This window comes from Carassius auratus, chromosome 31 (genome assembly GCF_003368295.1).
Source record: "Carassius auratus strain Wakin chromosome 31, ASM336829v1, whole genome shotgun sequence".
NCBI classification, from domain to species: domain Eukaryota; kingdom Metazoa; phylum Chordata; class Actinopteri; order Cypriniformes; family Cyprinidae; genus Carassius; species Carassius auratus.
In genome coordinates this window covers 26,342,851-26,364,708 of record NC_039273.1, presented here as the reverse complement: position 1 = coordinate 26,364,708, position 21,858 = coordinate 26,342,851, and the positions used below count along the sequence as shown (strand labels likewise).

At 34.5% G+C, this 21,858-nt stretch overlaps 1 protein-coding gene across 16 annotated transcripts in view; it reads right to left on the bottom strand.

Moving 5' to 3' along the window:
• Nucleotides 1–5,265: 5,265 nt before the first annotated feature.
• LOC113050993 (KICSTOR complex protein SZT2-like) overlaps nucleotides 5,266–21,858 on the bottom strand; it is an 81,699-nt gene continuing 65,106 nt past the window's right edge. For 13 of the 16 annotated variants that reach the window (XM_026214534.1, XM_026214539.1, XM_026214537.1 and 10 more), the window contains 9 exons: nucleotides 21,538–21,612; nucleotides 19,634–19,699; nucleotides 13,879–14,092; nucleotides 12,653–12,836; nucleotides 12,455–12,577; nucleotides 10,838–11,366; nucleotides 7,651–7,764; nucleotides 7,162–7,230; nucleotides 5,266–6,475 (listed from right to left, as the gene is read on the bottom strand). In XM_026214534.1, the coding sequence (XP_026070319.1) occupies nucleotides 6,332–6,475; nucleotides 7,162–7,230; nucleotides 7,651–7,764; nucleotides 10,838–11,366; nucleotides 12,455–12,577; nucleotides 12,653–12,836; nucleotides 13,879–14,092; nucleotides 19,634–19,699; nucleotides 21,538–21,612 (1,518 nt within the window). In that variant the 3' untranslated portion in view covers nucleotides 5,266–6,331. The remainder of the gene's footprint in view (nucleotides 6,476–7,161; nucleotides 7,231–7,650; nucleotides 7,765–10,837; nucleotides 11,367–12,454; nucleotides 12,578–12,652; nucleotides 12,837–13,878; nucleotides 14,093–19,633; nucleotides 19,700–21,537; nucleotides 21,613–21,858) is intronic. The other 3 variants (XM_026214545.1, XM_026214546.1, XM_026214550.1) reach the window with 1 other exon arrangement.

Sequence of the window (21,858 nt, the reverse complement as noted above, 5' to 3'; positions counted from 1 at the left end):
CATGGCACACATGACGAGGGTGGAGGTGTATATAGTATATGTGCATGCACTTCTGTGAGATCCTGGCTGGGTTTCCATTCATGAATTCTGTCAATACATCATGCATGAGGCGTATACGCCAGCCAAGCAGAAAGCATTTGCACTTACAGCGCTTCCTTCATTGCTCATTGTTATTATCTTCAAACATACGGGAAGACTGGTCTCAGGACCACCGTTTCTCCTAATCTAAACTCAGACAGATACTATAGATAGATAGATAGATAGATAGATAACCTGTAAGCTGTCTGCTCGCAGATGAAGGTCTCTGAGGGTGTTTGTCACAGACAGGAACAGAATAACTCTGAGTTCATTGGTCACAGATAGAATGGTGCTTTTTATGCAAATAGATCTGCTTAATGGAATAGATCCCACCTTTCTCTACTCACAGGGGAGGCATGAACCCATGTGATGCAATTCTGCTCTGATGTAAGACTCGTTGTGCCAGACTAAATCACCATTTCAGTGTTTTCAAGGCAGACATTTCTGTTTTTCTCCTGCACCACTTTAAATGCAGACCTCATTCAAACGGTTTTGTGGATCAACCATAATTTCAGTCTTGGGTGTGCTATCTATCTTTAGGGTTTTTATTTCATAAACACCTACATCCTCTAGCCGTTTTTTTCGAGCATTAAAGAAACGTACACAAACAAACATACGAGTAGGAATTAATTAATAAATATGGTCATAAAGAAAAGTTAGAAAACCTCAAATGTATTGTGAAGTGATATGCTGTGAAATGCTATGTTGGGTTTATTTATTTCTTCTGGTTTGAAGATGTTTCAGAAGCTGATAACAAGCTCAGTGTGTCACTGACAGTGGCCTGTGATGTCATGAGAACTTGAGGAAATGCAGGTTTCTAATGTGTTATTTGCTGTGTGATTCTGTCCTCCAGGAGATCTGGGATTGGGTGCCGTTCCTGGACGCAAGTGTGGAAGCCCGTTTTGCTACGATATAAAAAGAGTAATTTTGAGTCTTTTCCCAGAATTGTGAGGAAAAAAAAACGAAAAAAAAAAAAAAAACGGACATTGTGAGATTGAAAAACATAAATAAATCTGAATTCTGACATTTTTCATACACTCATATTTCTGACATTTAAACTTGCAATTTTAAAGAAAAAAATCAATTTGTGAAATGAAAATCTGCAATGACATATTTTAAACAAACCAAAATTTGAAGTGTGAAATATAAACTCTTGCAATTCTTTTTTATTATTGCTAAAAATGTACTTGTGATTTATAATTCAGACTTTTTTTCTTACAATTGCAATTTTACATCTTGCAATTCTGACTTTATATCTCACAATTCAGATTATTATTTTTTTTCAGAATAGTGACATACTGTACAAACTCAAAAAGACAAATTGCAATTCTGAGATTTTTTTTTTTTTAAATAAAATCTGAATCGTGAGGTCAGAATTTGGAGATAAAAAGTTGCAATTAACAGAAACAAACAATTGTGAGAAATTAATTTCAAATTCAGAGAAAAATCAATTGTAAGATATAGACTATGAATTGGAAGTGTGTGTGTGTGTGTGTGTGTGTGTGTGTGTGTGTGTGTATATATATATATATATATATTTATTTTTTATTTTATTATTATTATTAGTAGTAGTATTTTTTTTTTTCAAAATAGCAAGTTACAATTCTATGTTTATATCTTGTCATCATGAGTTTTATTCTCAGAATTGCAAGAAATTATCACATGGAAAAGATCACTTTTATTGCTTTGTCTTTTTTTTTTTTTGTGACAAAAAAAAAACGTATAACAGGGATGCAGTGTTTCATGAGTCTGATTCCTATTCATCGTTCTAATCTTCATTCTTATTATGTAAAGCATAAAACCAGCCTCCTGTTCACTGCACACTAAAGCTGACAGGAAACACTGCATGGACAAAACAGGAAGGTTCCTGCTGTTACTCAGTAAGATCGTCAGAGATGTGCTGAAACATGCTCCCTGGAGGCTTGCGTCTGCCCCACATGGCTGATCTAATGCTCACGTCCTCCACGGGAACCTCGTTTTCTCCATCAGCTGCGAATTTGCAAGCGATCTGAAGATGTTTTACCTCTGCTGAGAGTAATTCCTGCTAATGTTTCTCTCCAGGATCCACTTGAAGGCGGGAGGGTGCCGGTGGGGGCGGGCCACTGCGCTGTTGCCATGGAGATGGAGGACACCTTTGTGCAGAACCTGAAGCATGCTGCAGGTGTCCTCTCAAAGGTGACCTCTGCCCCCTTACTGCATTAAACCTACAGGATTCTGACACAACAGGCTAATTCCTGGTAAATATTCAAATAAATATTCATGGCACTCATACAATCTTGTAAAAGTTTGAAAAAGTAAAGCCTAATAAATATTATCTCTCAAAGACTGACAATTTGATCAGCAATCGCTAATAATTAATTTATAAGTAAATTAATTTATGCTCATTCATGCAACATTCTTCTAATTATTTTTTATTTCTGTTTACATTCCATTTGTTTCCACAGACACGTGTTTAAACGAGCCATTTTAGCGGGGTGTGGACGAGACTTAACTTTTATAAAGAATATCTTTTTAGGTTTGAGACTTTAGTCTTTGCAACTTTACTGATCTTCTTTGTGCACCAAGAGCTTGTTACACTCCAAAGAGAAAGGAAAAATTTAAATCGCATCATATGACCCCTTTAAATTAATTGAGAGACATAAAAAGTAGTATTTTTTTCCACATTGAAAAAAAAAAATAATAATAAAAAAAAATTATATATATATATATAATAAAAATAAGAAAACAAAAACAAAGCACATTTCTTTATTAACATATGCATTGGAATGTAAAAAAATAAATAAAAGATTTTTGGCCCTTCATATTCAAAAGTTTGAGCATTTCTGTTCGAAATGGTAAAAAGTGACGCTTATTTATTTACATACATTTTTAATTCAATTTTTTTAGAATATGCAAATTTATAAAATCTTTGTTTTATTTCATATTATAAGGTTTTAATTGTTTTTAATAAAGTCCATTGACACTCCCTAGTCTTCTGGTGCTTTTTTTTTTTTTTTTTTTACTCATTTTGACCTGAAATTTTGACCACTGTTTGTGGTCCTGCATTGGAAGCTTATTTTATGGTCATTTTTGGGGGCTAGTAACCACATTAAAGTCCACTAAAAGCACCCCAGAGAACACACAGTCAGGACAGTCATGTGTGTCTGTCAGAATCTAGTTATCTGCTCTTTCAGTCTGTGTTCTGGGTGTTACCTTCATTTCTGTTGTGTGTACAGCAGCCAGAAATGAGCATCACATGAAGTCATTTTTACTCCTCTCATTACGGAGCGGCTGCACTGCACACGCTGTCCTTTCCAGGATAATAAAATCACATTCAGCGTGCTTTGATTCTGGTGCTAAATAAATGATTGGAGGGGAGTTTGTGTGGTGCATTAGACAGCTGCTGCTCAGCGCCGTCTGAGGAACAGAAAACCCACAGCCAAGACAACATCACGGCTCTGGAAGGACTTCTTCCACTGAGAGATCAGGGATGGCAACTTCACTCAGAATATACACTAATACTTACAACAGGTAAGTGTGGGAGTCTTAAAAAAATTACTTGTTTCTTGAAATAAAAATTAACTGAAAAACATTATATATTATCAAAATTAAAACATTATATATATATATATATATATATATATATATATATATATATATATATATATATATATATACACACACACACACACACTAAGGGCCCTATCTTGCACCCAGCGCAATTGACTTTGTACACCGACGCATGTGTCATTCCTATTTTGCACCCGCGCAAAGCGCGCTTTTCCCTCCACAGAAGCACGTCGCTAAACTAGCGAATGAACTTGCGCTCCCTGGGCGGTTCAGCGCAAAAAAAGAGGCGTGTTCCGGCGCAAACAATCCCTGGTGCTATTTTGCTGTTCCATTAAACAATTGCGCCACTGACCAGAAAAAACCTAGTCTAAAGTCAGTGGCGCGTTGCGCGTTGTTCATTCTGCTATTTTAAGGGCGCATGCTTGACCATAATGTATAGCGTGCACAACGCGCATACACTTTGTTCATGTAATCTACACAGATGCAACAGTTATTTTTGCAAATTATAAATTGTTACACTTAAAAAAAATATTAACACATGAGATGACGGAAATCATTGTGGTGTGCCACGAAGATGTGAAAAAATAGGCATAAATCTAGCTTACAAATTATTCAGGCTAATTGTAGTAATTAAGGATCAGACCTGTTTGAGGTCATATATGTATATAAGGACATCTGACAAATTGGTTTGTCCGTCAAGAACCAGGAAAAAAAAAATCGATGAAACAATTGTGGCTATTTCCTCCCACGCCTGTTTAACCGACGCTATTTTGGGTGGGTTTCTCCCATCCCCATACAACACAACTTCTCTGTCTTTCACTGCTCTTACAAGAACATCAGTCTCCTCGGCTGTGAACCGCTCCTGGCGTGCGCCTGGTAAATACGCCACAATAATAGCAATCCATAATGGAACTTGCGCACCTGCTTTTAAAGGGAATGTTGGATGACGCTCTGATTGGTTTATTTCACGTTACGCCCAAACCACACCTATGAATAATGAAGCTACTTCAGACCAACCCATTTTAGATTTGCGCCGGGCGCAAGAGCCTTTTATCCCGCCGGGAAAATAGCAACAGCGCCGAGACCCGCCCACAAAGTTACTTGCGCTTTGCGCTTTGACACTTGCGTTTCAGATCGTTAAAATAGGGCCCTTAGGGTATTAATATATAAACTTTTTAATTCAGCTAGCTGGCAAGGCAGCATTTCTCATTTTAATTTAGTTTAATGTACTAAAACTGAAATTAAATTAATACAAATCTACACACACATATACACACACAACTAAAATTTAAAAATACTACAAAATTACTACATTAAAATGTAAAAATACAATTATTAAAAAAAAAAAACATTCAAAATATTAATATTAATCTCAATGCTGACATAACACTGCTCATTATGATTAGAATTGACTTTTTAATCCAGGTTTATTGTGAATGATTCATCAATGCATATATACATATATATTTGATGAACAACTATGTTTTTTGTTAATATTCTCAATTACTTTTAGATTTTATTTTGTTTAAAGTTTTAGTAATTTTGTTGTGTTTTTGTTTTTTTATTTTTAGATGACTTGTCAGTATATGAAATATGACTCTTTCCATCTTTCAAAGCATTGCACATGAAGACCACTTTAGATGTTTTAATTTAAGATTTATTGGTAAGCGTTTTTCTTACAAATCCGCCTCTATATACATAATGTACAAATGACCTGTTCACACATTTGAACTGCTAATTAATGTTCTAACATTTTAATGAACGCTTCTTTCAAAAATGTCCAGTGTGCTCCAAGAAAACCAAACAGTAAAACCATTTCATTCTTCAGTGTCTGTCACTACAGGAGGTAAATCTTCCCCGTTCGTTTAGTTAGTTTGGGCGTCCAGTATCGTTTCAGACTAATCGTGTCCAGCTCTTTATGTTGAAGGTACATGAAGGCCATGCGACTCATTTAAAGAGACAGTCCCCGCAAAAATCTAATTCTGTCATCATGTTGTTTCAAACCCATATGAGTTTCTTCTAGCTGTTGAGTAAAGAAGGAGATATTCTGAAGAATGTTGGTTACGAAACAGTTGAAGGTAGCCATTGACTTCAATAGTATATTTTCAATACAATGGAAGTCTATGGCTACCATCAACTGTTTGGTAACCAACATACTTCAGAATATCTCCTTCTGTGCTCAACAGAAGAAAGAAACTCATAGGTTTGGAATGAAACGAGGATGAGTAAATTATGTTAATTTCTTTTTAGCGGGAACTGTCCCTTTAAGAGAACAATTCACTAGCCTCCATCAAATTTATGTGAAAGTAAAATAAAGGCACTTTTATGATGAAAAAACGGCAGTGAAGACAATGATGCACAGAGAGATGCATAATGAGAAAAAAAAAAACTATTGCACACAGGCTACAGAAACAGCAACTGAGAGGAGATGGAGGAAAAAAAAAAACCTACGCACAAATGAACGCTAGACTACAGAAAGACAGTATGGCTTTGGCAAACCAGCGGAGTCTCACACGCTATAAATACACCCTCCCAGATAACCCCCCTCCAATCAACAGGCCGGCACATTCAGCTGTTTCCCTGTGCAAAATATTAGCTATTTAATTGGCAATGGATGCAACCTAGTCGACACAACATGCATTACACACGCGAGACGCATTCAGTCTCAGTCTAAGAGCTCAAACCGATGTCAGACACTTGAGCTTCACAGCAGGCCCGTCCAGAGGTTGTAGCAGGCGGTGTTGATGACCGACTCCAGATGGTGATACATGGAGACCAGCTGCGGTGGAGGACTGCTGCTCGACTGCGTCTGCGCAGGTAACGGCTCCCGGAAAACAACCTTCAGACTCTGGAGGCAGCAGAAGACAGAGGAATGCTCAGATTTACAGTGGGGTCGGGTTTGACGTACAGCACATGAATGAAGGAACCTTATCGGACAACAACAAGTGCACATTCAGCCCACTCTCCAAAAAGAGTGTTTGCAGGTTAAAGTGTGCAGGCTGTTTGTAGGAACATTTAGGCACAATGAGATTTCATAATAAAATGTAATAACTCATAGTTCAAATAAAAGACACCTCATGATAATGCAAAAAAAAAGAAAAGAGAGATTTTCTCATTACTGTAAAGACAAAAATATATAAATAATAATAATGATGATTAATTACATTAATTACACAATTAATAATTTATGCATTGTGATTTTAAATTATTAAAAAAATATTTAATATAAAAATAATTATACTACAATACTACTTTATTTTACTACAGTGAAGATTTAGTGCATCACAAAAAATGAGAATCACCCTTAAGAATAAAAAAATAAAAAAATAAATAAAAAAGCACTATTATAATTAAAACTAGGAGAAAAACGCTTAGTGTAATATATGATACAGTATAATGTAACAATACAATAACATTCAATATAAGCTTTATAATTGAAATGTAATGTTTAAATTATTACAATATCGGTTTAATGATCAGAACACAATTCTTAAAATAAAACAATTAGCAAAATAAAATAAAAGTGTAACTCACAGTTTTTCCTGCCTGTGTGTCCAGGAAAACGAGCACAAAGCAGTCTGTAAACTTCTGGTTCAGGACGGCCTGGAAAAGAGAGAGAGAGGTTATGCCCAAACATTCAACATCTCGACTCCAGATGTTTCTTTTTATTTTTAAACTGAACCCTGATCTTCACAATCCATTTCACATGGACCCGGAAGCTTTTCAGAGAATCCTGAAAAAATGCATCATGGTACGACTGTTTTAATATTGATGATAATAAGAAATGTTTCTTGAGCAGAAAATCAGCATATTTTCATGATTTCTGAAGATCATGTGACACTGAAGACTGGAGGAATGATGCTGAAAATAAAGCTGTGCATCACAGAAATAAATTACATTTTACTTTATAATTACATAGAAAATGTTTATTTTAAATTGCAATAATATTTCAAAATTTTACAGATGTTTTCTGTATTTTTGCTCAAATAAAGGCAGCCCTGGAGGGCAGAAGAGATCTCTCACCAGGTACTGTATGCCGCTGTCGTCTTTAAAGTGTCTGCAGTTCTGTGGGAAGCGTGACAGCAGGACTTTGATGAGACTCTGGTACCAGCCGGGACTCATATTCAGGAAACAGTCCTAAAAACACAATTACACAAACTCATGCGGGTTTGGAACAACATAAATGACGATAGAATTTTAATTTGGCACTTTTATCAAGATTATTCAGATTTATTTTTTCCTTAAACTAGGAAACTGTTATTATGAATTATAATAATATTCTACAATATTAGTGTTTTTATTGTATTTTTGATCAAGTAAATGCAGCCTCAGTGAGCGGAAGAGACTTCTTTCATAAACATTACACAATCTTACAAATCAAAAACCAGGTTTGCAATTAAACGAGGGACAGATTTTTTAATTTTGCACTTTTACAATGATTATTGCATCATATCAGCCTCAAAGGCTACAAGAATAATACTATTTAAAATAGTTAGCGGACAGTAATTTAACAATGTTATTTTTACAAACAAATAATATAAAAACAATAATGAAAATAACAATTAAATACAATCTTTCACACTGATATCTAATTGAAATAATAAAAAATACAAGTAAAAATGTTCAATAAAATATTTAACACACATGCATTATTCATGCATATATGGTGTGTGTGCTGAATAATAAGTGAACAATACTGTCAAAAGTGCAAAATTTAAATAAAACATATGCATGCATGATACTATGTGCATAGTTATGCATAACAAAACTGATATGCACATTTTAAGTTTGAATAAAAGTAAAAAAAAAAAAAAAAGATTATTCAATGTTTAAAAAGCCTTTGAGCTCCTGAAACACTGGAGCAGAATATTCCTCTTTAAATTAGCCCGGCTTGTGCACACAAAGCACTGTTGTTTTTCAGATCAGATTTCATTGCGGCGAGAGCACAGGAAGGCAGTTTTCACAGTCTGGCTGTGGCAGTACATTTTTAAAAAGATGTAATTTGCTGCAAGTTTCTCCTGCTCTGATATCACAGCAGGAGAACATCTCCACTTCCTTTGTGAGCGTGTGCGGCCCTGACAGCGCTATACATCATCCCAGCGCTCACATTAGCATTAGCAGTCGTGGCACACGAGCGGCCCGCTTGCAAACATTGACTAAGCGACTCAGCTAGTGTGAAGAGAATACAGAAGTGCGTAGCGCATGAATAGATGAGGAATCAAATTGATATGGGACGGCGTCCGTGGGGGAATCTGAACAGGAGCATGTTTGCTAGCCGTGAACACGCATCACATCATTCACAGCCCGTGTCACGTATGACGCCTGTTGAGAACCAAAAAAATGCTCAAACTTGGGGATTTCTTGTGATTTTCAGTTCTGCAAAACTGTAATAAAGTACTGGATGATGCATTAGGCCAATAGGAGCAACCGACCACCACCTCATTATCATATCGGAAATATCAGTCGGAAATAACACCGTAAATAAATGCATAATATAGATATAAATAATCTTTAGAAGAAATAAATAAAAATAAATTATTATAATATATATATTACTTGCATATAATACATTTTTTAAACATTTTCTCCACTGGATCATATAATTATGTCTGCATTTTTTATTCTGTATGCATATTTATTTACGCTACTTTTTAAAAGTTTTGGAGCGATTGATTAAATAAATTAACACTTTTATGTTTTAAGAAAGCATTACATTGATCAAAAGTGACAGTTAAGACATTTGGAGTGTTAGACAATATTTCTATTTCAAATAAACACTGAACTTTTGAACATTCTATTAATCAAAGAATCCTGAAAAATTAAATGTATCACCGTTTCCAACTGTTTTCAACATTGAAAATAATCAGAAATGTTTCTTGAGCAGCAAATCATCATATTAGAATGATTTCTGAAGATCACGTGACACTGAAAACTGAAGGAATGATCCTGAAAATACAGCTGCACATCACAGAAATAAATTACACTTTTTAATATATTCACATAGAAAGTAGTTATTTTAAACTCTAATAATATTTCAAATTTTTTACAGTATTTTTAATCAAATAAATGCAGCCTTGGCAAGCAAAAGAGACACTTAAAAACATAAGAAAACCTTACTGATCCCAAACATTTGAACAGTACTATATCATTCAGTTTCAGTTTTGGTTCTCTGTAAAACAAATGCTCCATACATCAGTGCTGTTTCTAACACAGTGATGTTTGTTGGCATGAGCGTAACGACTGCTGTGTAATCAAATCACGATCGAGCACCCTGCTGGTGGAGGATACGGCGTGTGAATCTGTGTGAATGTGTGTTGGTCCAGGAGGGATCATTTATGCTGTAAATAAGGAACGGAGTGTGATATTAAAGGGCTGATTTCCTGAGCTAATTAGCTGATGTTTATCGCAGTGTGCTGATGAATACACCACGTGTTTTTCCTACAGAACGATGCATTAGTTTGTTTGTTATCAGCCATCCATCAAACTGCACCGAGCCAGCCGCTGATCACACCGTCCTCAATAAACTGCAGAACAAAGGAGAAAACATGCAATCTTCCCACGGTTTCTTAAAGACTAGTGTGTACAAGAAAACAGAGCGCTGCACTTTCATCAATTATTTTTGAGAACTATTTTTGCCAGGACTGAGCATTAAATTAACATGCAAAGTATTTTAAAACACATAATGTTGTTTAATATTCTAATATAGTATTTAATTAGAATCCAATCAAATGATCACACAGACAGGGATCAGGATCTAATTTAAATATATTTTTAATTTTATTATATTTAATAATCACACATTTTTTAAATGCATTTAAATATATAATGTTATTAATATTTTAAATTAATATTAATGCATTTCACATTTTCCAAAATAAATATGTATTATTCTTTTTTGCAATACTTAATATTATTATAATTTGTATAATGTTCATGAATAATATTAATGTTATAGTTAATATTTTTAATATTGTTATTTTCATTTTAATTCAATTGAATTTAATCAACTTAAATGTATACATCACAAATACAGGGACCAGTTTTATGTGAGCTCTTGGTGCTTTATCAAATGTTCATTGAAAAATGACCCCTTTTTAAACCTATTTGTGGGAAGTGGCTGCTAGAGAACAAAGAGACAGGAATATAAATGTTAGATTTATGAGTGTGAAAGATGGTGTTGGAGGTGAAGGGCAGTGATGTGTTTTCATACCAGCTGTGGGTCAATCTCAGAGACTGATCTGCTCTGCACAGCGTCCAGCAGCTCCTCCAGTTCACCGAAGGTCAGTTTGCTGAGTTTGAGTTTATCCAGAGCCAGGTGCTCTCCGTGGAAGAGTCTCCTCCAGAGGTTATCCCTGCGGCAGTGGCCCATGGCCTGCTCCACGCTGCTCTGAATCTGCCGCCGTGCAGACAGCACCTCCGAACTGAGCAGAGGGAAGAGAGGACACGGGTAGAAGAGCCCCTGAGAGTCGTCTGCGTCTGCGTCTGTGTGCAGGAGGCTCTCTATGGGGTCAGACTCAGGGCTGGCTGGAGGGGTGACGGGGACGCTGGTGTCCTCCCACAGGTCCAGCTCAGATTCCCGCGTCCCCGGGCTGCAAGCCTCCATCTGCTCCGCAGGGATGCGGCCGCTGAGGTCACCGGGGTCACGGTGGATCTGAGGAAGCTTCTTAAAGCGCCGCATGTCTGCAGTCAAACGCGGGAACAGCTCCCTCTGACTGGTCATGATCACATAGAAACGCAGCCTGAAACCAGTACAAACAGAAAAATCCTCATTTAACAGAAAACAGGAAGTCAGAATAGACCCAAATAATTGTATCCCCCATCAGTGCACTGATGTCCTTTTATAATCAATAATTAAATTGTAACCACTTTCTCCACTTTTCTTTTCTGCTGACATAACCGTGCAGCTGGAGAAAAAAATTATACATTTATTTCTTAATATATTACATATTTTCTAGGATACATAATTTCATATGATCTATAATATTAATTATTATTATTATTTACAATATAATAATAATACTAATTATTATTATTAATAATAATAATAATAATAATAATAATATATATTGATTAAGATCATGTTTGTATTATAATATTTTATATTTATTTTAAATTATGTATTAATATTGTTAACATTTTATAAATAAAATAATAAATTGCTATTTATTTATAATAATATATCAGTATAATCACTAATAACAATTTATAAATTCATATAATCCAGAATAAATACATTAATATGATCTTTAATAGTATTTATCATTTATTTATTTGTTATTATAATTTTTATGATTTTGAATAATTTATTAGTATTTATAACTGTTATTATTCATAATAATTAAAAATAATAATTCAATAATAATTAGTAATTATAAATGTTTATATTATACAGCATAAATATGATTTATTGAGATATTGATTATTATTTTATATATATATATATATATATATATATATATATATATATATATATATATATATATATATATATATATATATATATATATATATATATTATTATTTTTTTTTTTTTTTAGTAATTTAATAGTAATGTTACAAATAATATCTATATTATTATTTACAATATCATATAACAAAACTGGACAGAAATGGATATAATGCATTCAAAAGTCTCCGTCTGTATCGTGTTTCTCTGATTATTCAGTTTCACATCACAGAAGTGAATTATATTGCAAAAGTTGTTTCATGTTGTCCTGGCCTGCTGTTTAACTCTATTAACAGCTGTCCGGGGTTATCAACCTGAGTAGTGTTTAACTGATGCCATAATGTGCTTCACAAAGGCACTGTATTCCTGGATTGTTTGTACCTGAGCAGGTGTCTCTCTCCCTCCGACTGCTCCTCAAACGGGGCGGCGTTATGACAAACCAGCAGCGACACGTCAAAGTCATCGTGGTGTCGCAATCCCTCCAAGTCTTTAAATGAGCCAGAGCTTCAAGAGAACGATATTATTAGGATATATGAAATAACATCATTTGCTCAAACTAGGAGTGTACAGTTAAAGCACCTGTTCCACAGAGCGACCAGTGCGTACTCATGCAGGTCTGCGCTCGGCGCCCCCTTTTTGTTATCAGTGGTAACTGCAGCTTTAGACATGCGCAAGGGCTTCATCCCGTAAGTGCCGGCGTGATCAGTGATGTAATTATACAGCTGATGTGCTGTGATCATCCCCGTCGATATGGAGAAACTCCCTAGGACACATGACAAGCATATTATGCATGACTGGCAAAAACAAGAAAAACACCTAATTTTTATTTATTTATTTTTTTTATATGCCATTAACTATATGCTATAATGGGTGATCTGCTATAAAAGGTCACATTTTAACCCAAAATAAAGAGAAAATAAATTCAAAATTATATTTTGCATTAAAAAAAACAAAAAAAAACAATCTTAGTTCCACTTAGATTTGAAATAATCACATTTTATACCCTAATGAATCGTTACCAGGTAGATTCTCATTACTGAATATCGATGACTATTATTTTAACCAGCTGCATAAAGTCACATGAAGTATAAATACTTTACAATTGAAATCTCTCTTTTTGTTTTGCATTATAGTAATAAAATCTCCAAAATCCCACTAATAAACATACATTCATACATATGTACATAAATAAGAAAATAAATGGTCATTGTTAAACATACGTAAGCAAACAGAATTATATATGAAAATAACTATATGCCACTATTAAACATAAATAACATTTTATTAGTTATTAGTCTCACTATAAATAAATAAATGTCACTATTAAACATTCATAGATACATAAAAACATATATGAATACAAATATATGCCACTGTAAATAAATAAATAAATAAATGTCACTATTAAACATTCTCACATAAGTAAAAACATATATAAAATACAAATATAGGCCACAATAAATAAATAATATATTAATATATCCCACTCTAAATACATAAATGTCACAATTAAACATACATATGTAAATAAAATTATACATAAATTAAACAAATTAATAAAATTACGTAGAAATTAAACATAAATAAAATTATGTATAAATATATCCCAGTATAAATAAATAAATAAATCCCTTTTTTTAAATAAATATAACTATATATATACATATATGCCAGTTTTAAAATAAATACATTGTTGTGAATTACAGTGACAGTGTCATGCAGCATTATTTTCACTTAAAACGAGGCCAGACAAAATGACAAGAAAAACTCAAGATTAAAAATTCAAGTTTCTGACATGCGCTCACCCTGGAAGACGTGGTTGCGTCCGAACTTTGGTATGTCGGGGTGATGGGCGATGAAGTCCTCCAGAAAGGCAGTGAGCTGGTACCCCTGCCGCAGGGTCATGTGACAGCCCACGAGGTACTGATGCACCACACGCAGGTGGAAGTCGTAGCTGAAGGAGTGAACGTGCATCAGATCCCGCACCTTATCGCACTCCTCGGTGAACAGCATGGACAGCTGAGGACAGAAACACACACATGAACACACTGCTGCATCATCCACATCACCTGAGAGAGATCATTCGGATCAAAGGCATCAGAACCCCAGAGGAAGAACGCAAGCAGCAGCAGGAACATCATCCCATCAACTCCAAATCCTCAAAACCTAATGAAAGAGTTTCTCTACAGACGGTCAAATGAAACCAGCCTCACATCCAAGTCTGGCGAAAAAACATGTCCAGGCCACATTTCAACCCAACATCAATACAAAATTATATTTAGCAATTTATGATTAAAACCTCACTTAGGACCATTTCGATTTGTGACTATTTTCATGCCAAATAATCAGATTTTACACTCTAATAAATTTAAGTTCTATTAATAATAATCATATTTTCATTAATGTAATATGTTTTTTAATTAGCATAAAACTCCTATGATATAAATAGTTCACAATTTAAATAATAATATATTTGTTTCATATTATAGTAATAATATCTCCAAAATCATACTATTAAACATACATAAACAGTCACTATTAACATAAATTAACAAATATATTAAATATTATATTAAAAAAATATATTACATATAATATTAATATTAAACATATCCAATATTAAGCAAAACATTAAAATAAATATCATGCCACTATTAAACTGAAACAAATGCATGAATATAAATATATGCCACTCTTAAACAAAATAAATGTATTTTTAAAACATGTACAGTATAGTAAACATCTAATGTGTTGTGATTGGCTGTGACAGGGTCACGTGTCACGCATCATCTGTGAGATCTGACAAATTACTTGTCAGTGGAAAATTATTGCATCTTGGAAACTGTAAATGTTGCAATGCACACAATCTTAATGGTGCTTAATTTGGAGCTGAAATCTGAACCAGACATGCTCTTGATGGGTTTCGAGAAAATCACCCAAGCGCACCTCAAACCTGACATCACATCTAAAACTAAGAGCAAACCAGCGACAGGCCAAACCTTTATAAGAGTCTTTTTAAAAGCATCTGTGATCTCAATCAACATAATTGTATCCCATTTAATTAGATCTCACATCAAAGCTGTGCTTGCAAAAACATTAGTGGTGAATGCAAATGATTGCAGAGGGAGAAAGCATGAGTAATTACAGTACAATGGGAGCAGGAGGTGGGGAGGGCGCTGGATTCGACGGCTAAACGCTATTACTGCTGCCGCTTTCATCCTGACCATTACACTGGAACAAATGCAAATAGGTCTTATCTAATCAAAGAGTCAAGGATTAAAAAAACCCTGTTCATTTGACACTGCAGTGGCTGTTCCATTTGCAGAAAGCAGAAAACAGCTCGCGCAATTGCACCTTTCATACCCGCACGAGAAACATTTTTCACGTCAACATTTTGAAATTTGCCAGTGGCCCATTTGACTGAAAGTTCTGCGGAAAGATACTAGCGTCATTACATTTTCCTCTTAGTCATGTGCATGAAAATGGCTCTGTTCACAGCTTGCTATGATTGCAGTGGTTAGTATGTTGTGTTTGCATTCATGATACTCTTAAAGCATAATTACACCCGAGACCCAAGTCATGTGTTAACCGAAAAGCCCACATTCAGGGAATTGAAGCCCTCTGACGTTTCCCATTGCATTGCATGCTATGGTGTTTTTCCAGATGCCATGAGTTGCACAGGTCAAGCTATGTAACATGTCACCAGAGGCTTAATAAATGAAAGAGATGGTCCACTTGAACATATAAATGAGAGCAATCATAACGACAGCTGTAGTCCTGTCCTACAGGTAAAGTAGGAGGTAGGAGTCAGAACTACACTCAATAAAGCGGCTGAATGCATTAGAGCTCAAATAGCAAACAGACTGTTTGTTTACTATTGATGATGCATGTGTATTAGCTGTTTTTGAGTGATTTTTACTTAAGAAATAAGCTTTAATATAATTCTTGTCGCATTTTATTGATCTGAAATAAATCACCAACATAATTTTGACAAATACTTCTGGAGAGTTTAGCTATTCTCCATTCAATCAGATGAAGCTGTACTTGCATGGCTGGAAACAGCTGCCCGAGGCGTTACAAGAGTGACCGTACAGTGAACTTGCCTTAAAGGGACTTCGGCATCACTTCGAGAGATCTAGGTGTTCAACTTTCTTACTTTTACAGTTTTTACTGCATACTGTGAACTTTCACTACTTCCTGGCTGCCTGGTAACCTCACAAAATCACCTTTCAATGACACTTGATAAAGAAAAGCCTAAAAGGACTTTTAAGCCATCAAAAACATTTGTACTTTTTAATGAATGTACCTTGTCTTATTTTTATTAATTTTATTTGTACACATTAGTCCAATTATTATTATTATTATTATTATTATTATTATTATTATTATTATTATTATTATTATTAAATATCTTTAGTCAAATAGCAATAATTGTTAAAACATTATTTTAAGATAGCTAGAGATTACATGCAGTTACTGTGGAAATAACAGCTGATAAAAGTTAATACTGTGTTTAATATGTTACATGTTACATGCACTAACTGTAGTAATAACGTTAAATCATGCATAATTACAAGTAACTAATCCTAAACCAAAGCTGGTAACACCGTATTTTAGTGTCCTTGTTACACGTTACATGTATTTATTGTAGTAATAACAGTAAATCATGCATAATTACAAGTAACTAACCCTAAACCAAACTGGTAACACCTTATTTTAGTGTCCTTGTTACACGTTACTTGTATTTATTGTAGTAATAACGTTAAATCATGCATAATTACAAGTATCTAACCCTAAACCAAAGCTGGTAACACCTTATTTTAGTGTCCTTGTTACACGTTACTTGTATTTATTGTAGTAATAACGTTAAATTATGCATAATTACAAGTAACTAACCCTAAACCAAAGCCGCTAACACCTTATTTTAGTGTCCTTGTTACACGTTACTTGTATTTATTGTAGTAATAACGTTAAATTATGCATAATTACAAGTAACTAACCCTAAACCAAAGCCGCTAACACCTTATTTTAGTGTCCTTGTTACACGTTACTTGTATTTATTGTAGTTATAACGTTAAATTATGCATAATTACAAGTAACTAACCCTAAACCAAAGCTGGTAACACCTTATTTTAGTCTCCTTGTTACACGTTACATGTATTTATTGTAGTAATAACGTTAAATTATGCATAATTACAAGTAACTAACCCTAAACCAAAGCTGGTAACACCTTATTTTAGTGTCCTTATCATATGTTACATGTAATTACTGTAGTAATAAAAGTCAATTACGCATAATTACAATTAACTAACCTTAAACTCAAGCCGGTAACACTTTTTTTTAATGTCCTTGTTACACATTATAAAATATTTACTGTAGTAATAACGTTAAAAATGATGCATAATTACAACCAACTAACCCTAAACCAAACCCAGTAACACATTATTTAAGTGTTGTTACATTTTACATGTACTTACTGTAATAACAGTAAATTATGCACAATTACAAGCAATTAACCCTAAAACAAACAAGGTAACACTTTATTTTTAGCGTACTTATTACATGTTACATGCAAACCAGCTAATGCACATGCATCATCAAGAGTAAACCGTCTTTTTGTTATTTAGCTGAGTGGGTGTGGCAATAAAAAGTGCAAACATGAGGGGAAGTGCTTATTTTAGCTAACCTTTGGAAATGTTTACAAAATGTTTTGATTTATCTGTCCTCTTTTTAAATTGCATTAACTGTATACATTTACTTAACTATTGTTCCCAATTCTTGTGTCTAAATAATATTGTGAGACAAGAGTTTATTTTATAAAAACATGGTATGTTCCAATTTGTATGAGCAGGAAAAAGGCGGATTTAAGATAGCCATCTCTAGTGGTATGAGAGAGGTGGACAGAATAAGAGCTCTTGAACGAGTTTATTGAGTTGCTGTGAAGCATGATAAACTATAGCCTCAATATTGTGGAGGGGAGTTAATACTGTTTTAAGTACTTACCAGCTCTGGTTTCAGAGTGTTTTTACTAATAATCTTTGTTATAAGCTCTTAAACAGATTTTTTATTTCACATTTTCCTCATCTGGTCGAAAAAAAACACCATTTTGAACGCTAACTTTACTCGTGTGATTTTGATCCTCTGTTTTATACAGCATAATAACCCAAACCCTAACCTTAACCCTATAGTAAGTATTTGTAGTTAATCAATATTTCTCAGTACATACAGTATTTGTGTAATTGCACTGTTACAATCGTACCTTCACATAAAGTGTAATAAAAAAATTAACTGTAAGTTAGAAGTAAAATAGGTTGAGCAAAGCATTTACGTTGACTTTGAGTCTTTTGTTTTCAAGTGGAAGCAATCAAGACAAAGTGGAATGCTTCACTTGAAGATGGCACTTGTGCTTCATTAATTTTGAAACAGTTTAGTTGTGAAAAGAAAATTATGAATGATTGAAATTAGCCAAAAAAAAAGTCAAAGTTAAATTGCCATTTTCAGATTGGTGTCTTCTGCTTATCTATAAAGAAAAAAATATATTATATATTATATATATTAAATATTATATATTGAACTGCTTCAGAATTATAGTTGATGGTTCCCTTAAAAGGAAACTAGCAGATCCAAACCAACATGCAACAAGAGTGGAAGAAAATCAAGAATAATCATCGAGCAAAGAAAAAAAGAGATCATTGGCCTATTAGAGCTGCGAGAAAAGCAACCCTGTGATCTTGCAGAAGATGCCACATTCATCTCGAGGAGCTTTCCAGCAAGATGCACTGCGGACAAAAACATGGAAAGGAATCATCTGATTTTCAATGAACCGCACAGGGGTGCGTTTCCCGTACAACGACGTAACTCGCTGATTAACCACCACAGTACGATGCATTGTTCCCGAACACGGCCGCATCTCCGCCGTTTGAACCACATTCGTTCGACAACATAGAGCCATTGTTAATGACGGCACACGCATGTCGTGGAGGAATAACTCCTGCTATTAAACTGATCAGACATCTCTAAGATGGTGCTGTATTGAACATTTTTTGGTTCCCGGTCAGTTTTCTTTGTTTGATGTTTGATGCTCATCGTACTTCATTCTCCGGGGTTCCCTTAGGTATTTGTGCACCTGCGCACTGTTCAAAAATGGCGCTTTTAGAGAAGGCGCAAACATACATAGATTAAAATGCATTTATATTTAGATAGAATAGCTTGGTTATTATGTGTTTATTTAAGCCCATATTTCTTGCTAACAATAAACTATGCTTCCAACAACAGGTTGAGAGCTGTAGTTCCAACCACGTAAGTTAGCGATGGTGTTTGCGAATGTTCTTTTGAACTATGATTTCGGGAAACACCGAATCGTTGAACTATGTTGATAACGACAGAACTTGCGAAAATAGTTGGCCAACGATGCTTTTGGGAAACGCACCCCAGAAAGGTATGATTGGGTCTGCAATAGGAAAGGGAGGAGCAAGGAACTACAAGGGGGAGGAGTCTGAGAGAAAGACTGAAGCCTGATTGGTGGGAGACGAGCCCCGCCCCGAGGATGCAGAGACATACCGCAGAGTCAGAGGCCGTGGGCACCTCGGGGAATGGCTGGCTAGGAGGTTTGTTGAGAAGAGACTCCTGATGGAAAGAAAGGGTGAGATGGGACTAGACAAACACACACACACACACACACACACACACGCACACACGCCATATGCAGGACAGTGAGACACACACGCAAACAGAGACAGACAGATGAGAAACATGCCACACAGAAAGGTTAGAAGTCAATTTACACAAATGAACAAAACACACAAGCACAAGCTGACTGTCACACGCTAGTACAGACTGCGCTAATGTATGAGAGCATGTTACAGGAAGTGACATGACATGATCAATAATGATGAGCATGAGGCGTGTGCCGTAAGGATGGATGAGAAAATAAAAAAAAAACGTTAAATAATTTTTACTATTAAAAAAACTGTTGAAAAATTATGATTGTTCACTGATGATTTGTGCTTAATATATAGGGTTGTCAAAGTATGGTTTAAAAAATAAGTGTAATACATTTAAAAAATACAGTAATGCAATTAATATTTGTTAATTAATTTTTAATTAATATCAAGCTAAATTAAAATCATCTTTTTAGTCTGGCTTTCTTGTAATGCTTTATAAAACTTCATTAAATGGTACTTTTTTTCCCTCCAATCTTTGTTTTATTTATTATTATTGTTTTTCTAATTTATACATTTGACATATGTTTATTGTTATAAATGACTTTTGTGTCTCATTTAATTGTCTTTTTTTTTTTTACCTTCGTCTCACTCATTTTCAGTTGTTAATTTTAAACATCTATGTCAAATTACTTTTTCATAAGGAATGAATTATCAAGGTATTGTTAATTATTCTGCTATATTCATGTTTTTATTCAAATTCAATTCAAGTTTATTTGTATAGCGCTTTTTACAATACAAATCGTTACAAAGCAACTTTACAGAAAATTCTGTTTCTACAATTTTTAGTAATAGCTTATAAGTGTTATAAGAGTTTTTATGCTATGTTTTTGTTCATGGAGATCCAAATATATTCACTTATTATAGAAGGATACAAGAATAACAGTCATATTTGCTGACCACTGGGGAAAAGGCATTGTCAAAAGATTAACTAATGTATATGGCATAAAGGCACTAACCCAAGACATGAAAATATAATTTCGGTAGTAACCTTTCCAAACTTAATATTTCATTAAAATTAAAATTTTCTGGAACAAATGGCACAGTTCCCTGACTATGACCTTTAAATAGAGATGTAACATGTCTGACTTTAAGAGGATTTGCTCATTTTCATAGTGAATGTGATCATTCTGGAGCCTTAATTAAAAACAATATTACTTTATATGTTTGGTTCTCCAGGAACAAAAAGTAGTATTAACATAGCAGAATAATTATCAATAACTTAAAAATGACACCAAACTGGCAGCTGGGAATGTTTGTTAACGCAATCGAATACTATGGACTATGACGAATTTTCATTAGCGATTCCTTGTGACTTTTCTGCCTGTTTGCCCTCAAGCTCAGTTTAAAGAATCTGCAAACAAACACGCTGATGACTTAATTGCTGGATATGAGCATCTGTGATTGGAGACACCTTATGGGCTTCTGGAAGAAATCAGAGCTCTCCATCCCGCTGAGAAACATCTGGAGATTTACAAATATTTACACTTAATTACTCCTCATTTAGAGCCAACCTGGACCCGTTGCACATTAAACACGCCATCAGAGAGAAAGAGACAGACATTTGACCAGTGAATCCTGCTAACGAAGGAGGCGACTGCTGCTTGTTGCTCATATCAAACATCCAGAGAGATGACACAAGCAGACACTTACAACAGATGCACAGAGATACAGCATGAACTCTTAAACACCTCGTTTACGCTCACGTTCTCTTGTCGGGTGTGTTTTTAATGCACAGATTACCTGAGAATTAACCGTCTGACCCATGGGAATCCTTGAGCACTCTAATGCAAACTGCTTCACGCAGAAATAACAGCCCTGCAACAGAGTCAGAATATGATTATGTGTTAGCAGAGGAACAGTTATGCATCAGCTGTGGATACATTCATAGCTGCACAGTTCACCTCATTCAGGAGCTTCTCAAGGCAAAATAAATCTAAATCGGCTTCATCATCATCGTAATAATTAACATTATAATTATCAGCAAACTGGACAAATTCAGATTTGATTCAGATTACTATTCTAATTCAGATTTCAGATTTGTGACTTTAATATACAAAACCA